The 17,082-nt window shown below is 43.8% G+C and overlaps 1 protein-coding gene across 2 annotated transcripts in view; it reads right to left on the reverse strand.

The window, feature by feature from the left end:
• Positions 1–17,082, reverse strand: part of TMEM209 (transmembrane protein 209) — a 344,927-nt gene that overhangs the window by 290,628 nt on the left and 37,217 nt on the right. For both annotated transcript variants that reach the window (XM_086918908.1, XM_086918907.1), the window contains exon 3: positions 15,192–15,327. In XM_086918908.1, coding sequence (XP_086775034.1) covers positions 15,192–15,327 — 136 coding nt within the window. The remainder of the gene's footprint in view (positions 1–15,191; positions 15,328–17,082) is intronic.

Here is a 17,082-nt window from a genome sequence, read left to right on the forward strand (position 1 = left end):
AGAGTCTGGAATCCGATATGAGGCAGTTCATAGGGCATGGGTCGCGAACAGTGCCGCTAACCAAAATTCATCCACTGACCAGTCGTGGGGGGGGGGGGGGGGGGGGGGGGGGCTTTCACTGCCCAATATGGAGCAATATTATTTTGTGCGCAACTCCAATGTGTGGCGCGCTGCGTAAGCACGCGACACCGAGGACACAGCGATGCAAGCGCCCGGGCTCACTCTCTCCCAGATAGTGACACGGTTTCATCCGGGCAGAGAGGGCAGTGTGCCCATGCAATTATTGGTCCAGGGGGCATATCAATGCTACTGACGCAGTCTTCGCATCACACACCAGGTGGTACCATATGCACCTTTGCTGCCCATCCTGGGCACACCCAGGAGACATGGGGCAGTAACCAGTGCAGAACTTACGCCATTGGGAGGTAATGGATGTACAAACGTTACGTTAAGTGACCTGTACAATACTGGGCAGCTGGTCTGTTCGCGGATTGGTCGAGGGTTCGGGACTGCCGCATGGTCAATTTCTGCTACATGCCGCAGTGACGCGCACCTTTTTGAATCGTTTTGGCCACCATAAGTGTGGAAGGGATGCTCAGATTGAGTCCCTTGCTCACTGCACCATCAGGATTCAAGCAAGCCGGGCCGAAGACGGCTGTGATGCCAGAAACCGGTCCCCGGGAAGCTTGTTTCCTTCCTGGTAAAAGATTGGCTTGGTAGTTTGGTCTGCCCTGTTCCCATGATGCACTGGGCCGGGGACAGACTAATTTGCATGTAGCCAGGTTCTGAGCTGGGATGGTGCAGTGAGCTAAAAAACGGTGATGGATCAAGCCTGATCTTTGACTGGGTAGGAGTGTCTTGCTTAATTCAGATACTCTGTCCATCACCACCCCCATTTTTGAATCGTGGTGGGGGAGCAGGAACTTGCCACTCATCTAACAATACAATAATTACACAAGTTGGGTATAGCTGCCATCTTACTAAGCGGTTCGCGGAATCACCAGAATCCACTCGGCGCTGCAGTTGTTTACTCTCAGCGCCCATTGAGCTGCAGATTTGCGGAAACCCGACACGGAGTGGGAGAACATACTTAAGAGCCCCACATGAATCCCCCGTAACGCCAGATTTCGGCTCATCCAATATTATATAATCCATACAACCCATCTGACACCGGAGCGTATAAATAAATATTTTGATCGAAAGGTCGCCAGATGTGACGAGGTGGGAGCAGACCTGCTACACATGCTGTGGACGTGCACGGTTATTCAAACATATTGGAGCACGGTAACCAGCTACCTAGCTCATTGTACGGGACGTACCCTGGACTGGTCATGGGAGTTATGCATATTGGGGCTGTATCAAAGACCCAAAAAGTATAAAGTGATGTCCAGATACATAGATTTTGGCCTCATAGCGGCCAAGCACTTGCTCACGCACCGCTGGAAGTCCCCTACTCCCCCAGAGGCAAAAGCCTGGTATTAATCCTTATCGTGCTGGGGAGTACGGAAACAGACGGTGGCGGCGGCATGGGACGCAATACTGTCAGATTTCCGAGCTAACTGGCATGACCGATTAGAGGCGTCAGCAGAGGAGCCCGAAAGTGATGAAGGGGTAAATAACTGAAAGCAATATGCAGTGCATGGAGGGTTGGAGTAGCAACCAACTTTCTACCAAAGACACCTACATAGGATTACGAGTGGATCCACAGCCTCTCTCCCCTTCAGTCTTCTCCCCATCCACTATTCTAGATACACAAGGGGCCCCCCAAGCACCACGGTAAACCATACAACTTGTGTACATTAGGCAATGGCAAACACAAAGAGCTAAGCGCAGTGGTCGAAGTGGGCGGGAACGGCAGGGCACGGCGTGCCCCTACTTCTTTAATTCTGAAGATTCCGTTCCCCTACTTTTTTATTATGAACATGCGTCCCTGGACATCAGAAATATTCTGTTCGTGGACGGGTGGGGAGCAGAGAAGGAAAAGGTCTCTGTCTTTTACTTCCTGCCCAGACAAGACAAGGAAGGTGTCCGCTTCTGCTCTGCCGCTGGCAGCTGCCCCCTCTTTCTTACTTCTATTCCCTCTCGTTCTAACTCCTTCTCACTTTTTCGAAAACCATGAATCCAGAAATGGTTTTCACCGTCTCTTCCTGTCGTCCATTTGTACCCCTGTGAAATGTATGCAAAAAAGAAAACCACTTTTGCTGAAAATGCAGTTTTGACATTTTTCTATTCCAAAGTGCAGCCTCGGAAATAAAATGTTTAAACTCTGAAAAATAATTAAATAAAGCAAGATGGAGTGTTCTTAATGTGGCCAGATATTTTTTTTCAAACCCCAACACATTAGTACCACTTTACAGAGTTTGCCAGTAAAGCGCTACTTTTGTTTTCTTGTCTTTCAATTAACACCTCATTTCTCCTCGTGTGTCTGCCGATCAGAGTGAAAGAAAAGCTTCACAAACTGGCTCATGCGGGGGGGGGGCCCTCCTCCCGGGGCCTCTAAGGGATGGTGTGGGAAGGCCATGGGGAGGGTACACCTCTCAGGCAGCCAGTTCAGAGACTCGGCAGGGTGCCCATTGTCAGCACTTTCGCCCACACAAGTTTAACTCAGCCCCAAAGCAATTCTCACACCTTCAGTTCGAAATGGGCTGTACAAGAGGTGCTTGAGGTGGCTGAGAGGAGGAGCTACTGCCCAAGTGGAGTCTGCACAAAGCAGCTTCCCCGAGATCAGAAGGTGTCACTTATGAAGTTTTCAGGGGCCTCCCACATTCCCTTTTGCCCAGGGCCCCGAAAATCCTAGAACTGGCCCTGCCTGGAGGTACTGCAATACCTGGTTGATGGGTGGATTGGAAAACGAAATGTGTACGGCGGCTTTGTGTTCACAAATGTGGTCTTTTGAAACCATACTGCTTACGTTTTGCAAGCATATAAGCAGTGGACATTGAAATGGGTCCTTTCTGGGCCCTGTAGTTATGTCCTTAACTTTTCAGGCAAAAATACTTGTTGATTTCTGAATAATGACTGTAAAAGCGTTAAGTTCACTATGTTCCTGCTTACATTTCACATGTTTTATTAAATCTTTCATTCCTTATGAGTGTTTGCTTTTTCCAGGATGTTGTTACTTTTTCTTTTAGGCAGCATATTGCTCTTGCCTAGTGTGTAATTTGAATTGAGTCGAATCCAGTTATTTATAGCAGGTCAAATTGGATTGTTGCTGAAGGCAGTATGAGTTTCTCTCCGTGGGGCAGTATGGTGTTCAGTGAGGGAGCAGATGTAGCACTGGGGGCAGAGCTGCTAAATTTGAGAACTGGGGAACCAGGTTCAGCCTTAGGAACAGTCCACCAGACCACTCTCCTGAGGGAGCACATTCCCATGCCAGACCCAGAAGGCACCAGAAAAGCCCTGGTGTGTTAGCACCAGCTAGTGGACCCTAGCAGTGGCAAGTTTGGGTTCACCTTGCAGGCTTGCCCACCACAATCCATACTGAAGTTCACCTCCAGTCTTGCGGGCAGGCCTTTGAAGCAGCACACCCTAGAGCAGAGCTTTCCAAACTCTGTGTCACGACACAGTACTGTGTTGCCTGCTAATGGTAGGTGTGTCACGGGATGATGAGACGTTCGTATGCCTGCCAGACATATGTGGCGAAAGGAGAAGACTTCTAGACGAGCGTGCGAGCGCCTTGTGCGCGCGGCACATGCGCAATTTCGGAACGAGGAGGAAACGGCAGGCCCGGAGAATAATACTTTGGACACGGCGTAAGACAGCCCTGACATTCGTGACCTTTTCACAAGTAGGGTGATCAAATAAGGTCGTGAATGGGAACTCCTGCCAAAATGCAGACAGTTAAAACTGGTAAATTCTAGGGTAGCTGAAGGACTGATGTGTTTCAGTTCGAGCACTAACCACCTGCCCTTGGAACCTCCCAGAATTCCTCTTTCTGTTTTACATAATTCATGCACCACTCTAGGTTTTTGAGTAGCCAGGTTTTAACATGTGAATATGTTTAGAGCCATTGGCTATTTTACTTTATCTCTAGCAGCCTTGTAAAGGCATGGTCCGTGCGGGTGACATTTCCGGTCTGTCCTCAGTTTGTATGTTGGGCTCTGAGCAGAAATGGGTGAAACGAGAATCAGATGGTGATTGGGCTTTTAGTAATCCCTGGCACCAAGAACATTATCTAGATGGTGACAGAAAAACGGCAATTAATTTCCGATTAAGTCGGAAAAATAATGGGATTTTTTGGAACACCATTTTGGAAGTTTCGTACACTTTGTTCAGAAGTTGAAAGTCGACAGAATTTAGATGGCAGCAAAAGTCGCGCTTGTCAAGTCTTCCCGTGCACACTGTGTAGAAATCCCACTTGCGTGGGCCACACCAAATGAATCACCAACATGAAGAATACTACAGAATTGGGGTGGGCGACACACACAGTCACTCTGGGCATCACTGTGTGCTGCAAAGATCCTAATGTTTACACATCATTTTGCCGATCACGTTTTGGCTGACTTCGGTGCGGTCCAGCAGGGCTGGCTGTCCATTTCATCCTTCTCTGCAGCTAATATTACTGTTAGCGCCATTAAGTTGGACAAGAAAGCACTGCTATATCCTGTGTATAATTAACTTTTCAACTCACGTAGAAACAATTATTCCTAATTTCCGCAATGTCAGTTAGTAGATTGTAGCTGATAGACATATGGCTATGTTTACTTGTTTTATTTGCTGGAGTTCTCAAAGAAGTGACGTAACGTATCGTACATTAAACAACTTAAAATATGCTTCTCGTTGTGCAAATGGTTGTAATTGGGAATATTTATGTTTCCCTTTTCTTTATTCCTTCATTTTCCTTGACACTCATACTCTATCAAATGTCATTCATAATCGCAATGAAATTATGAAAATGTCACACGTAGCAATCTGAAACCTTTGCAGCTATGAACAAATTTCCTAACACTTTCAGGCGCTAAGGCACTATGCAGCTTATGTATAAAGATTAAAACATGTACACGTGAATGCAGCTTGTAATAGTGCTTGAAAAAGGCTCCACTCTGGCATGATCTACCAGTCCCCTCCACCCAGCCTCCAACTGCATTAATTTGTTCTCTTCATTTTGTGTGAGATTTCAGTGGATCCCAATTTCATAGGGTGGGGCAGTCGAAAGGGTAGAACTAGTTTCTTTGTAAGTTATTGAAGTTTATGAAATCGACTAATCCTCGGAAAGTAGATACTCAACTCACAAATGCCAAAAGGAGGATGAATTTCTGTAAATACTGCTATGTTTATCTTATGCTGTCGAGTATCAGATATATGGCCACTTGATTTACTTGTAAGGTTATAAAAGAGCTCACAATACAGGTTATATTGTACTCCGCTTTCACTAAGTTTGCTGGATTAGTGAAAATGGATTTACGTCCTATAGGTGTAAAGTACTTAAAATATTTTCATGAAGCTACTTGTAGCACTTTTTCCCCCACCTTGGTTTGGTGGGTGACATGAAAGTTGAAAAAGCACATTTTCCAAAAGGCTAAAGCTTCCAAAGCTTTGTTATTGGGTATGATGCTATTTTAAAAGTCACCGTTTAGTCTTCCACGTTGACTTTCAAGAAGTATTATTCTAAGCTTATCTTTGGTTTTGCTATCAAGATTTGGGGGTGCTGTCTTTGTTAGAACAGATTCACAATTGCTTTATTAACCTTCCTGCTTTCTCAAATTTGGTTGAAAATGCACCATTTGCCCACTATTTTTTCAAAATTTTCTCGGGGGAGTACCCCCCCCCCCCCGAACCTCCCTTAGGTGGTTCAAGCTCGCGAGCTGCGCTCCTGTGCATTACCATGTCAATAAAGCAGGAATGTATAAAAAATGTGTCACCAACATGAAATGTTTGGAAAGCTGTGCCCTAGAGCAACAGTGACTGTCACGGAGGTCACAGGACCCCTGAGAAGGCGACTGGTGTGACCGCAACAGGCGCCGACTTTCAGTGGGGGCGGAGTAAATTATGTTTTAAAAGCACTTGCTGCCTCCTTCCTGGCTGCCAGCTATTTTCGGCAATAATAAAAATGTCATGATAACTCTGATGAATAAACTTCTTCCTAGAGCGAGATCGGAGATTTGTCTAGTGGAAGTTTTGACTCATGGAAAGATAGCGCAGAGGGTTCATGTGCCTGCTGCAAAGAAAATGTACTAGGCCCATCACAAAGTGCACATATTGTAAATAGGTCAGTGGGTTACTGTTTTTGTCAGTGAGATCCTTTTGCTACTTGCAGTTTATAAGTTAAAATCCTAACAAAGAACAGTGAGCTACTAACTTTCATCTAAGAGCTGCATGCAAACTGCAAGGTATAAACTAGAGCGTTATGGTTTTTTCCTTAAGCCTTTGCTTATCCTAATGTTGCAAAAAGTGTTATTTTTTCTACAAATCAATAATGATTTTTAAAGAGAACCCCCAATCATGGTAGTAAGTTTTAAATTCTGAGTTTGTGTTTCTCCAGGCCAATCACTATTAAACTATACTGTCTACTAGTATGGTTATCATGTGACTCCTACACCTTGTAGTCCTTTGTCTTATGTAACATTTCCTATACAGTCATTTACACACGTAAAATTGATTATCTCTGTGTATATTGCTGACAACAGAAACTCCATGGCACGGAAACAAATGGCTTGTGCTTCCACTTTTAAGCATTTTTGGGACATTCTGTGATTAAAATAAATTCACAAAGTGAAATATGTTTCTAATGTCAATAGCTCATATTAATCGTTAAATAATCATGTGTATCCATTGGTTGAATTACATAACATAATAAGCTGTAACTGGTCAGTGAAATGCCACACATACTAAAGATTGGGATGTTTGAGCATCACGGCAACACCTCTAACTCCGCCCACTGATCCAATCCTCGGGTTATTCCCGCTCTCCGATTCTCCGCCCACAGTTCCCCTACTTTTTTTTCCCCACTTCGACCACTGGCTAAGCGCACACTACATAATATCGGATAGGGCAGCAGGTATAGCACAAGAAAATGTAGGGAACAACAGTCGTAATATGGTTGGTGACTTATGGATGTAATACAAAAGTTTCAGGAGGCAGGGCAAACTGTTTTATGTTATTAGAGTTAAGTTGGCTATAGTTTAAACTCGGACGTTAAGACAATAGAAAAGACAATGATACCATGAATATGCAGAAAGTGATAATGTCTGAATGGTCTAATGCAATGTTGTATTATCGACACAAAGTTAAAGTGCAAATTGAATGGACTTGCAGATGTGATGGATGTATTTTAAGTTACAAAATACAACAAAACAAAATAATAAAAACAAAATAATAAAATAATAAAACCAAAATCCAGCTAGGCCAGGTTACTACGCTTTGTCAATTTGGCTCGTTCTCTACTTATGTTTTTCTCCTCCCCCACTTTTTAATTTTCTTTTTCATCATTAGCCTCATTAGGGATTCCACAATAAGATTGAGGTTTGCATCAGTCACTCCACCGTTGTCACTTGATATTTGTCTCACCTTGTATAAGAAACCAGTATGATTTGTTCTTATTGTACTATTGTTATACCATTTCATTCCCAACCCTGAAGAGTCACAGGTGGCTACCTGTTGACTAAACACGTGTCGGCTGGAGTTATTGTGTTTTTTCTCATGAACATTTCTACATAAACTAGCATTTAGAAAACCACCAGTGTCGACTTCGGAATTGAATACTGCTTTGTATTAACTGTTATTTATATACATGTGTGCCCAGGATCTATACATGATTGTTTGGTCATGAGCCTTTGCTCATTTCATATTTAGAGGTTTGGGGTTCTCCTTTAACCTGGCGGCACCATAAGCTTTTGTTCTTCTAGCCATTTACCCTAAACTGTTACCTGCTAGAGCGCCATTCAACTGTCACCCCAAAAACCCTTGGCAGAAACTACAATACATCATATATCTGCTGTCCTAGTTTACAACACGGCCATGGGAATAACCATTGTGCATACCAGGAGTGACTGAAGCCTTTAGAAGCCCCCAGGTCATGTGCTACTCGTATGAGAAAGGGTGAAGCTGTTACAAGATCAAGAAACAGTGCTTCAGTTGAAAGAAAAGTCTGTGTGTCCAACAGAGATCCGGGCTGGCATCAATAGTTTTCTCTAAAGTTGCACAAAGACCTATTGGAAAATACATTTTCATCAGTGATTTGAAGTGAATGTTTGATACCGGTGTCAAGGTACACCAGATAACCTAATTGTTAAGGTATGAATACACATGAATACTCTGTCCTACCCAAGACACTCAAGAAGTCAGTTTGTCAAACAGTCTAGATGCAGTCTTGTGACTAAATGGGAGAACTTAAATCTGGTTTAATTGGATTTCTAGTTGCGATTTCCAACTTCAGACGTTTATGGTATTTTAGAGTAAGAATTTGCAATTATGAACATAATGTAGGATGAGAAGATGACAGGAGACTTGGATTATAAAGCTTACTTCATTAATGAGTCTTTCATTATTTATTTCCACTGAATTAAAGCTGAAATCCTGGTATCTTTGGCGAGGCCAACCACAGTCTGCAACCCAGGTCAGTTGTGCTTCTTCTAATCAGAATTATTGTAGACTGAGAAGAAATGTTTTGACTGGTGGAGCTCACGATTCCTGCTCTATAATTGGGACATATCTGGTCTGTTCATCCACACTGTAAAGATTAGTAATTGTGTCAGGATCTAGATTGATCAGGTTGGGGAAAAAAAAGACCTACCCTTGTATGCCTCCGTCCTCAGAACCCTTCAATGCGCAGCAAGACCCCTTCCTGCACATCAGGAATATTGATTTCTTGTACTGCAGAAATAATAATGGAGTTTGTGTCTGCAATACGATTTTAATCGCCAAAGGTGCTCTATTGCACCAGAGGAAGTACTTTTGTCAAAAAAGATTCATGAAGACAGATTTCTCTGTTCTGCAACTCTTTGGAAAAATTGTAATACTTCCCACATAGCAGTGCACATACTGTCTGAGAAGTCCCAGGACATCTGGGACTCTTAAAGTGACTGCTTTACTGCTGTGCAAGGGCCAGCATAGAGTGGGGTTCAAGAGGCGTAGTTGATCTTGCACCATTTAGTCCTCCTTACCAGCACTCCTCAGTCATCTTGGCAACCAATGCCAGGAGTGGGTCAGACTGCCTTTTAGTTAATTTGACGCTAGCACAGGTTTTGGAGACAACTGGACCACACATTAGTAGGGTGCAAACGGGATCTCCCAAATCATGAGACACTTATTACCCCCACAATCTGCCTTTCAAGCTTTGGAAGGGCAAAGGACTGGAGTTTTGAAGAAAGACTTCTACCTCATCACCACCCCAAATTCGTTAACAAATTTTTAAATAGAAAATATATCCTACTTTCTTCAAGCTGCGTCTACCAGATTATCTCATTAGAAAATCATAAATCCTTCATCGTGATGCAGGTGGCATAGTAGGAAAACCTAAACGACAACTGAAAACAGTCTATGGATCTTTCTTTTTTCTAGTTGAGCAGGATAGGTTTGCATTTGCCCAGAATATGAGTTGCTCTGTGACTGCCTGCATTAACTCGTACTAGGAGCATGGTGTCAATTTTACTACAAAAGAACTGTAAACTCACAGCCACTTAGTTGAAACTGAGGCGAAAAAGAAAAGAATAAACTTCTCAGCGAAAGGAACCAATAAATCGTTATCTTCACAGACTTTGCTAGCAGTAAGAGCCAGCTTAACACTTGCTCAACCTGTAGTTCATTGCTTAGACTAATAGGACTACTATGAATGCAAAAAACAAAAGCAAGCACCTTAGATCATTTACTCAACCATATGCATGAGCAAGAACAGTAACTAACTTCATACTAGGGCTCTGTTGTATATGAAACTGCTGGCCACTTTCCTTCAGCACTACCTGCTTGCTCTTTGGTCAGTTCTGAAGTCATTGGAAATTCTGCTAAGGCTCCTCCAAAACAGAAAAAAGCAAGGAACATCTCTTTACAAGATTTTTTGTTTTGTTAACCATTTTGAAGGTAAGTGAAATTGCAGAGCTAGCTAGATTTCATAGGTTACTTAGGAAGACATTTATATTATTTAGCTTGAGAGCACAACTCTCCACTCTTCAGGACAGATGTACGACCCTTACATTTTGCGACTCACAAATTGCGTCTCGCAAAATGCAATATACAACAGGGTCACAGACACTGTTAGCGATTCCCAATGGGGTCGCAGATTGCATGCCTCATCAATATTCATGAGGCAAGCGCAATTTGGGACCTCGTTGGAAAAGGCTAACGCTCCCAGGGACGTTGGCCTGTTGGGGTCAGCAGACCGCCATGTCTGGGACTGCTCTTAAATAAAAGCATTTTTTTTTTAAACAATTTTTTTTTTTTTTTTTTAATGCAGCCCGTTTTCCTTAAAGGAAAACGGGATGCATTTAAAAAAGAAAAAGGACAGGCAGTGGTCCCTGGGACCATATGCCTGCTCTTAACAAATATTTCTCACACACTCGCAAAGGCCCCTTTCTGTTTGTGAGTGGTTTACCACCTACTTGAAGAAGGTGGTTTACCACCTACTTGAAGAAGGTGGTAAACTGCAAGTGTTTTGCGGCTGCAAATGAGGTCAAAAAACTATAGTGCATGGCAGTGAGTCTCGCTATTAGGAAGGGACGCCCCTTCCTAATAGCGAGAGTCGCAAATGCTATTTTGCGAAATAGCGTTTCTACATGCCATCGCCCTTTTTTGCAACCGCAAACGGGCCGATCTCCCGTTTGCAAGCGCAAAAACAGTGTCATACATCTGGCCCTTCACCAGGTATTTTTCATAATGCACTTACACTGCAGACAAACAGTCTAAATAGCTGAAACAACTAGCTGCTAGAATGCAAAAAGTTAGATGGACACAATTGGGAAGCATCTCGCCATAGGAATGTCAGAATGGGTACAAGATAGGAGGACACTACAGAGGGTTACATAAGCAGACATTGTGATCTAGTGGCAACCTTCTTTTTATAGATAACCCTCAAACACCAACTCTTGAAAGAGGATGTAGAAAAATCACATTCAAGACTACTCAATTAAGCTGGACATACATTGCTGAATGGCCCATTGTAGAACAACTAGTTAAATAAATATCATATCACCCTCACAAGTCACTCAGTGATCAGAGTTTGAGAAACACCAGCCAGTCATTCATTAATTTGGAGTTCTAAGACCTACTTTCAGCCAGGAAGAAGCAGAACCTCCTTTGACCATCTAGACCAGTGCATCATCCCGTCTGCAAATGCAGCCTACTGATTTCCTGTTGTGGCTTCTATGCATAGAAACTTTAATTGAGGAATGTTTACATCTATGGGATGGTTAGGCGTCAGGAGCTACACACCACAAAAAATGTCACTGGTATCTATTTTCATATTAGTCCAAACTAGAATACTTCTGGGCAGGGTGAGGTAGCTGGGGACATATAGCTAGCACAAGGATAAGCTTCATTCCTTAACAAGTTGTTACTCTGCTAAGAACATGCTCCTCAAAAGGACAGAGAAGAACAAAATGGTTACTTACCAGTAGGAGTAATTTGCAGGTTGAAGAATTTTCTAGATTCACATGCTGTGCATTATTCCGCCATCTAGTGGTTGGGTTCAGAATTTTCTTGTTAGTCTTTTTTTATTCTTTTGGGCACAGACTGAGGGTTACGGTGCACAGATCCGATGTCATAAGAGGACTAGCATAGCACCAAATGGCTACAGTGGACGCCCAAAAGTAAAACAAAAATGGGGAACTGTTAGAAATAGGGGTCTCTAGTTGGCAGAGGTAGGTACCTTTGACCAAATATGCTTCTAGTCAGGGTAATGGGGAAAACACTGTTGATAACCCCTGACCACCCCCTTGGTAGCTTGGCACGAGCAGACAGGCTTATCTCCAAGGCAATGTGTAAAGTATTTGCACCAACACCCACAGTAACACAGTGAAACACCACAAATGTACACCACACAGGTTATTTATAAAAATATAAATATCTTTATTTGATTAGGCAAGACCAAAAACAACAAAACAACTGCATACACAATTAACTTCTCTTTAGGAATGTCTTTGATAGGATTCGTGGTAGGAACAAGGAAAATAGCATAAGATATCGCTAATATTGTCCTCTGTAATTTCCGCACTTCTTTTAGAAAAAAGGGGTGATCAACAGAACAGTCCCAGAATGGGTCAAAATTGCAGAGACCGTACTTCCTGTGGTGAACATAACGTTCTTTTCCCAGTTCACTTAACACTGGAGTGCTATGACCTTCATGCTTGCATGGGGAAGAAAAATCTTGCTGCCAACTCACAAACAGACTCCGCCGTAAAGAGCTATGTCAACCTGCCTCAGTAACCCAGAGCCGCCAGCTCCTTGCAGGCATACAACCCACCCCAGGCTGAGACACAGGCTGCGGCTCGGGACAGCAGCTCGAGCGTTACCTGGGGAGTTGTTTCCTTTCCTGCGTGGTTGGCTGCCTGCTGTGATTCCCTCGTTAGCGGCGAGGCGTCGTCACGGGAACTTCGGTTGCTGGGCGATCCTTTCGTTTTGGGGGTTCCAGCGCAGCTCCTGGGAGACGAGCCCCCACGTTGCTAAGCGACGCCTCAGAGCTTATTCTCTCCCAGCTCTCCCGGCTCTTCCTCCCGACTCGGCCCGCGCTGAGAAATTGACACAGGACTTCCAGGCTCACGGGCCGGCAACACTCAGCGCGCCCAAGCTCCCGAGCCGCCTGTGGTGAAATGGACATGCAGTACTTGCAGGCTCACGGGCTGGCGGCAGGGAAACTGACGAAATACTCCCCGGCCTCCTCACGGCCATGAGCAGGGGAGATGAGGCAGATGGCTCCTACCAACGACACGCTCCTTGCAGAACCCAAGCTGGGTGTTAAACACACACCCACAGCGAGTTAGCAGGTGTTCTTTTGGAATACTTTTGTATCCCAGAGTCTTCCTGAAACAGGAGGCCAGCTCTCCTCAGAAGAACAAGGCACACAGCACAGTTCCTCTTCAAGTAGGGGGACACAGCAGAACGTCCCTTAGTCCTCTACCTCAGCAGAAACAGCAACTGCAGGTCAGCCCCCAGACACACAGCAATGGCAGCACGTTTCTTCAGCTGTTCTCTTTGGCAGGATTCCTTCTTGATCGCAATGTTTCCTAGTCTAATGTTTAGGGGTTTCGCCTCTGGTATTTATACTCCAAAAGTCTTTGTTCTTCATGTGTGAGGGGTCCTGAACGCAGTCCAAACCAGTTCTGGGTACACTGCCAGTGCACATCTTCTTCCTTTGTGAGTGTGGGCCTGGGCCATCAGACGCACCGCAGGAGGTGGAGCCAGCTTTGTGGAAGGCAGGCATAACCCTATTCAGGCCCAGGTGCTACTCCTCCCACCACTCCGAATGCAGATTGGTTGAGTCAGCACTAGGCTGAATAGACCGGACTCCTGGAGCCACCCCAGCCCTTGTCCCTCTCAAACCAGACAGTCAATCCACAAACAGGCCGAGGCACATAGAAAGGGTGAACAAGAAAATAGCCACTTTCTAAAAGTGCTATTTCCAAACACTGAATTTAAAAACCATCCTTCCTAAAATATGCGTTATTACATTCTGAGTTCAGGGGTACCAGATTTCAATTTTCCATCTTGCTTCTATGGGAAGATATGCAGGTAAACATGTTACACAGCATTCCCCATTCTTACCTACGGGCAAGATAGCCTTTCAATTGTGAAAAACGAAATTGGAAGTATTCCACTATCAGAACATGTCACCCACACTAGCACATGTCCTACCTTTTCACATATACTGCACCCTGCCCAGGGGGGTACCTTGGGCCAACTATAGTGGTGTCCAATGTGTAAGAAAAGGGAAGGGTAAGGCCTGGCAAGTGGGTGCACTGGCCAGGTCGACATGGCAGTTAATAAACTGCACAAAGAAATTGCGGTGGCAAGCCCGAGACCTCTTTTCAGTGCTACTCATGTGGGTGGCACAATCAGTGCTGCAAGCCCACTAGTAGCATTTTATTTACCAGCCCTGGCACACTCTGTGCACTTTTCTAGGGACCTACTGGTAAAACAAATATGCCAATCATGGATAACCAATCACAATAACGATTTACACAGAGAGCATACGCACTTTAGCACTGATCAGCAGTGGGAAAACGCCCAGAGTTCTATAGCCAACAACCACAGGTCAGGCAAAACAAAGGAGGAAGAAGCAAAACGTTTGGGATAACCCTGCAAAAAGGGCCATTTCAACAGGAACTAACAAGAAGATTCCAGGCACAACCACTATACAGCAGGATAATGCAAAGCATGTGAACCCAGAATGGGATCCATACTGCAAAACCTACATCTAGTTCTGCCAATTCAGGAAAAGACCCAATTACAGGGGACTTCGTATGTTTTACCAAGTTATACTATATATCCAGTAAAGGTTGCTTGAGACAAGTGTGGGAGAAGGGGTTTCACAGTTCCTAGAAAATGATTAATTGGTGACATTGGGCATGTGGGCCAGTAGGTCAATTTAAGAGTTCCAGAGAGAATGTTAGAGGACCTTAATACAGTCCGTTTCACTTCCCCATTACTTTCGACATGCGAATGGGAAAACACTTCAAGAAAGGGACATTAGTTTCATCCTTCTTCGAGAGATTCAACAGGAACATTTTACCAGTAAAATCAAAAACAAAAGACATATGCCTCAACATGGAATTCTTCAAAAGAGAGATCTACAGTCAGTTGAACATGGAGGGCTTTCTGTGAGCTCAGACATGCTCAGTCCTTAAGACGGGCTGGCAAGGAAGGAAACCAACTTAGACCACATTCAAGAATACTGCCGGTCTTATGCGGGTGTAAGGGCAAGCAAGAGCACCCTGATAGTTCATAGCTTCTCTGCCACACTACTAATAGCCACTTGTGCTTCAGTTTTAATCAAACTAGATGAGCAAGACCAATAGGTACAGCTAGAGGATTGGGTGCATTTTACTAGACTTTGGTACACATTGCACAGCACACTAATGCCATCATGGCTGAGTAACCAGCGACTTGTTTACGATACATTCTAACCGGAAGCATTCTCAAGTGCACTTGTTTGGTTGAAATGTTTACGAGTCTTCTGATGACATGCTAAATCTCTTCCTAAGTGTGAAATCAACCCATCTAAGGCTAGGTGCGACAGGTATATATATTCTTAAAATTCTACTTACATTTCAGTGTATATAAGACCTGCAACTGCTACATTGAGAACACCCCAGGCAAGGACCACCTTCCTAGCAGCTGCCTCTTTCCTCATCTTCATTGTTTGGTCAATAAGTGAAATGCTTGGCTCTTCATTCGCAGTTTCTAGCAAGAGTAAAGACAACATCATAAGGGAAATACATTTAAAACACTCATTTTCATGTTGCTTTCAACAACCACAATCAGGACATAGAACATAGCAACGTGTAGAGTTCTGCTTCAGCACCATCAACAATACATAATTTATCATTCTTATCATGCTCCGAATATTGGATGCAATTATCACTGACTGTTACTCCACGTTTGTATTCCTTAAACCCATTACTGCTTAATTTTGAATACCCTATTTCATTCTTATCAACTTTCATCAAGAAACCATGGAGCCTCTCCCACAGCATGATATTTATTTACCATGCATCCTTTGTTGTAGTTCACTTCTAAATAATTCCCCTTCTGTCCACTTCCCCTCATGTTTTCTTGAAGATGTAGTGAGATCGCAATTCTTCCTCAATGCTACCTAGAGTCTGGAGGGCCCGAGAGTTTCTGCAGAATTACTGACCAATCTGCCAACTCATCAGGTAATTTATCATCCCTTCTCAAACTTCAAAGATCCGTCTCTGCCACTGCCAATTCTTAAATATCGCAGTCATATGCCTGGACCCTTAGTGTACATGGAGTTATATCTCAATCTTACATGGTTCAAAGTATTCAATATTACCACAAGTGATCCTTGAGGTGATGTTCTGCACTGAAGAATGCTTTACATACTACAGCATGGCAAGCTCGTATAAACACCAGGGCAGTACCCTGTATATGAAATGCTACTCTAGAAGGGCTACTTTGTTAAGGCAGAGTTTAAAGAAACTTTTCTGTGGAATCGTGTTTTTTATCAGGTAGACCATTTAAACTCCAACTGGCAACTCTAGCCTACCCCACCAACCTCCACACATCAGTAAACCAAAGAGATACACACATGGAAAACAAATTACAAGTAGAGAAGTTTCTAAAAAAGTGCACTGAATGAGCCATTTCTCTATTCCTTTTTTAGTAAACTGAAAAAAAATATCTGAAACGGCATGCTCAATATTGTTTTCAGAGTACTACATGCCTCTGACATTACCACAAACAATCTGAACACTTACTTCATTATAAACGTCCGGTTAACATCCACACACACTTGCGTCCGGGTTCTGCAGTGTATACAGCATCAAACATCTCAAGTACAAACACAAAACTGGCAGTGGCCCAGCCATTATCCGCAAACCTAATAAGCCAGGCCGCGTACTGGAGGTAGCTCACCTTTCCCTTTACAATGCTTCTCATCACTCAATTACAATGTTTTAACCCCTCCTCACCTCCCCCCAAAAAGCAACATTCCAGAGCTAATCATCATATTTCTTTCAGATCACATACAATCCTGCTCAAAAAGTCACAACCAGGGAGACCAGGTGGCTCTCAAACTCTTTCAAGGACTTTCACCTATTGAACCTCCGTCTAGGCTCAAACTAGTAAGCAGGACAGAGAGCGGAAACTACAGAAATTAAACAGGGCTTTTAGACTTTTTGTTCCTTTAATAATCCTAATGGTATGCCATCTGTTCTCCCCTCATGCCCACAGACAAGGGGTAGCAAGTGCTAATTGGACGGAAGGATAAGCCAAGGGTAGCAGGTTCCTTTACCTTGATTACAACATACATGCAAAGACTTCACTTCTAAGTTGTTTGAAATGGGTGGCAACCAGTCTAAGACACTGCTTTCCACAACCTACGACAAGCTGTAGATAACCCTTGCCATCTCTTTCAAATAGGTACTCCCACAAAATGCAATAGGATACAAATCACATGCTAGTGAAAAGCCTGTG

This window comes from Lissotriton vulgaris, chromosome 1_1 (genome assembly GCF_964263255.1).
Source record: "Lissotriton vulgaris chromosome 1_1, aLisVul1.2, whole genome shotgun sequence".
NCBI lineage: Eukaryota > Metazoa > Chordata > Amphibia > Caudata > Salamandridae > Lissotriton > Lissotriton vulgaris.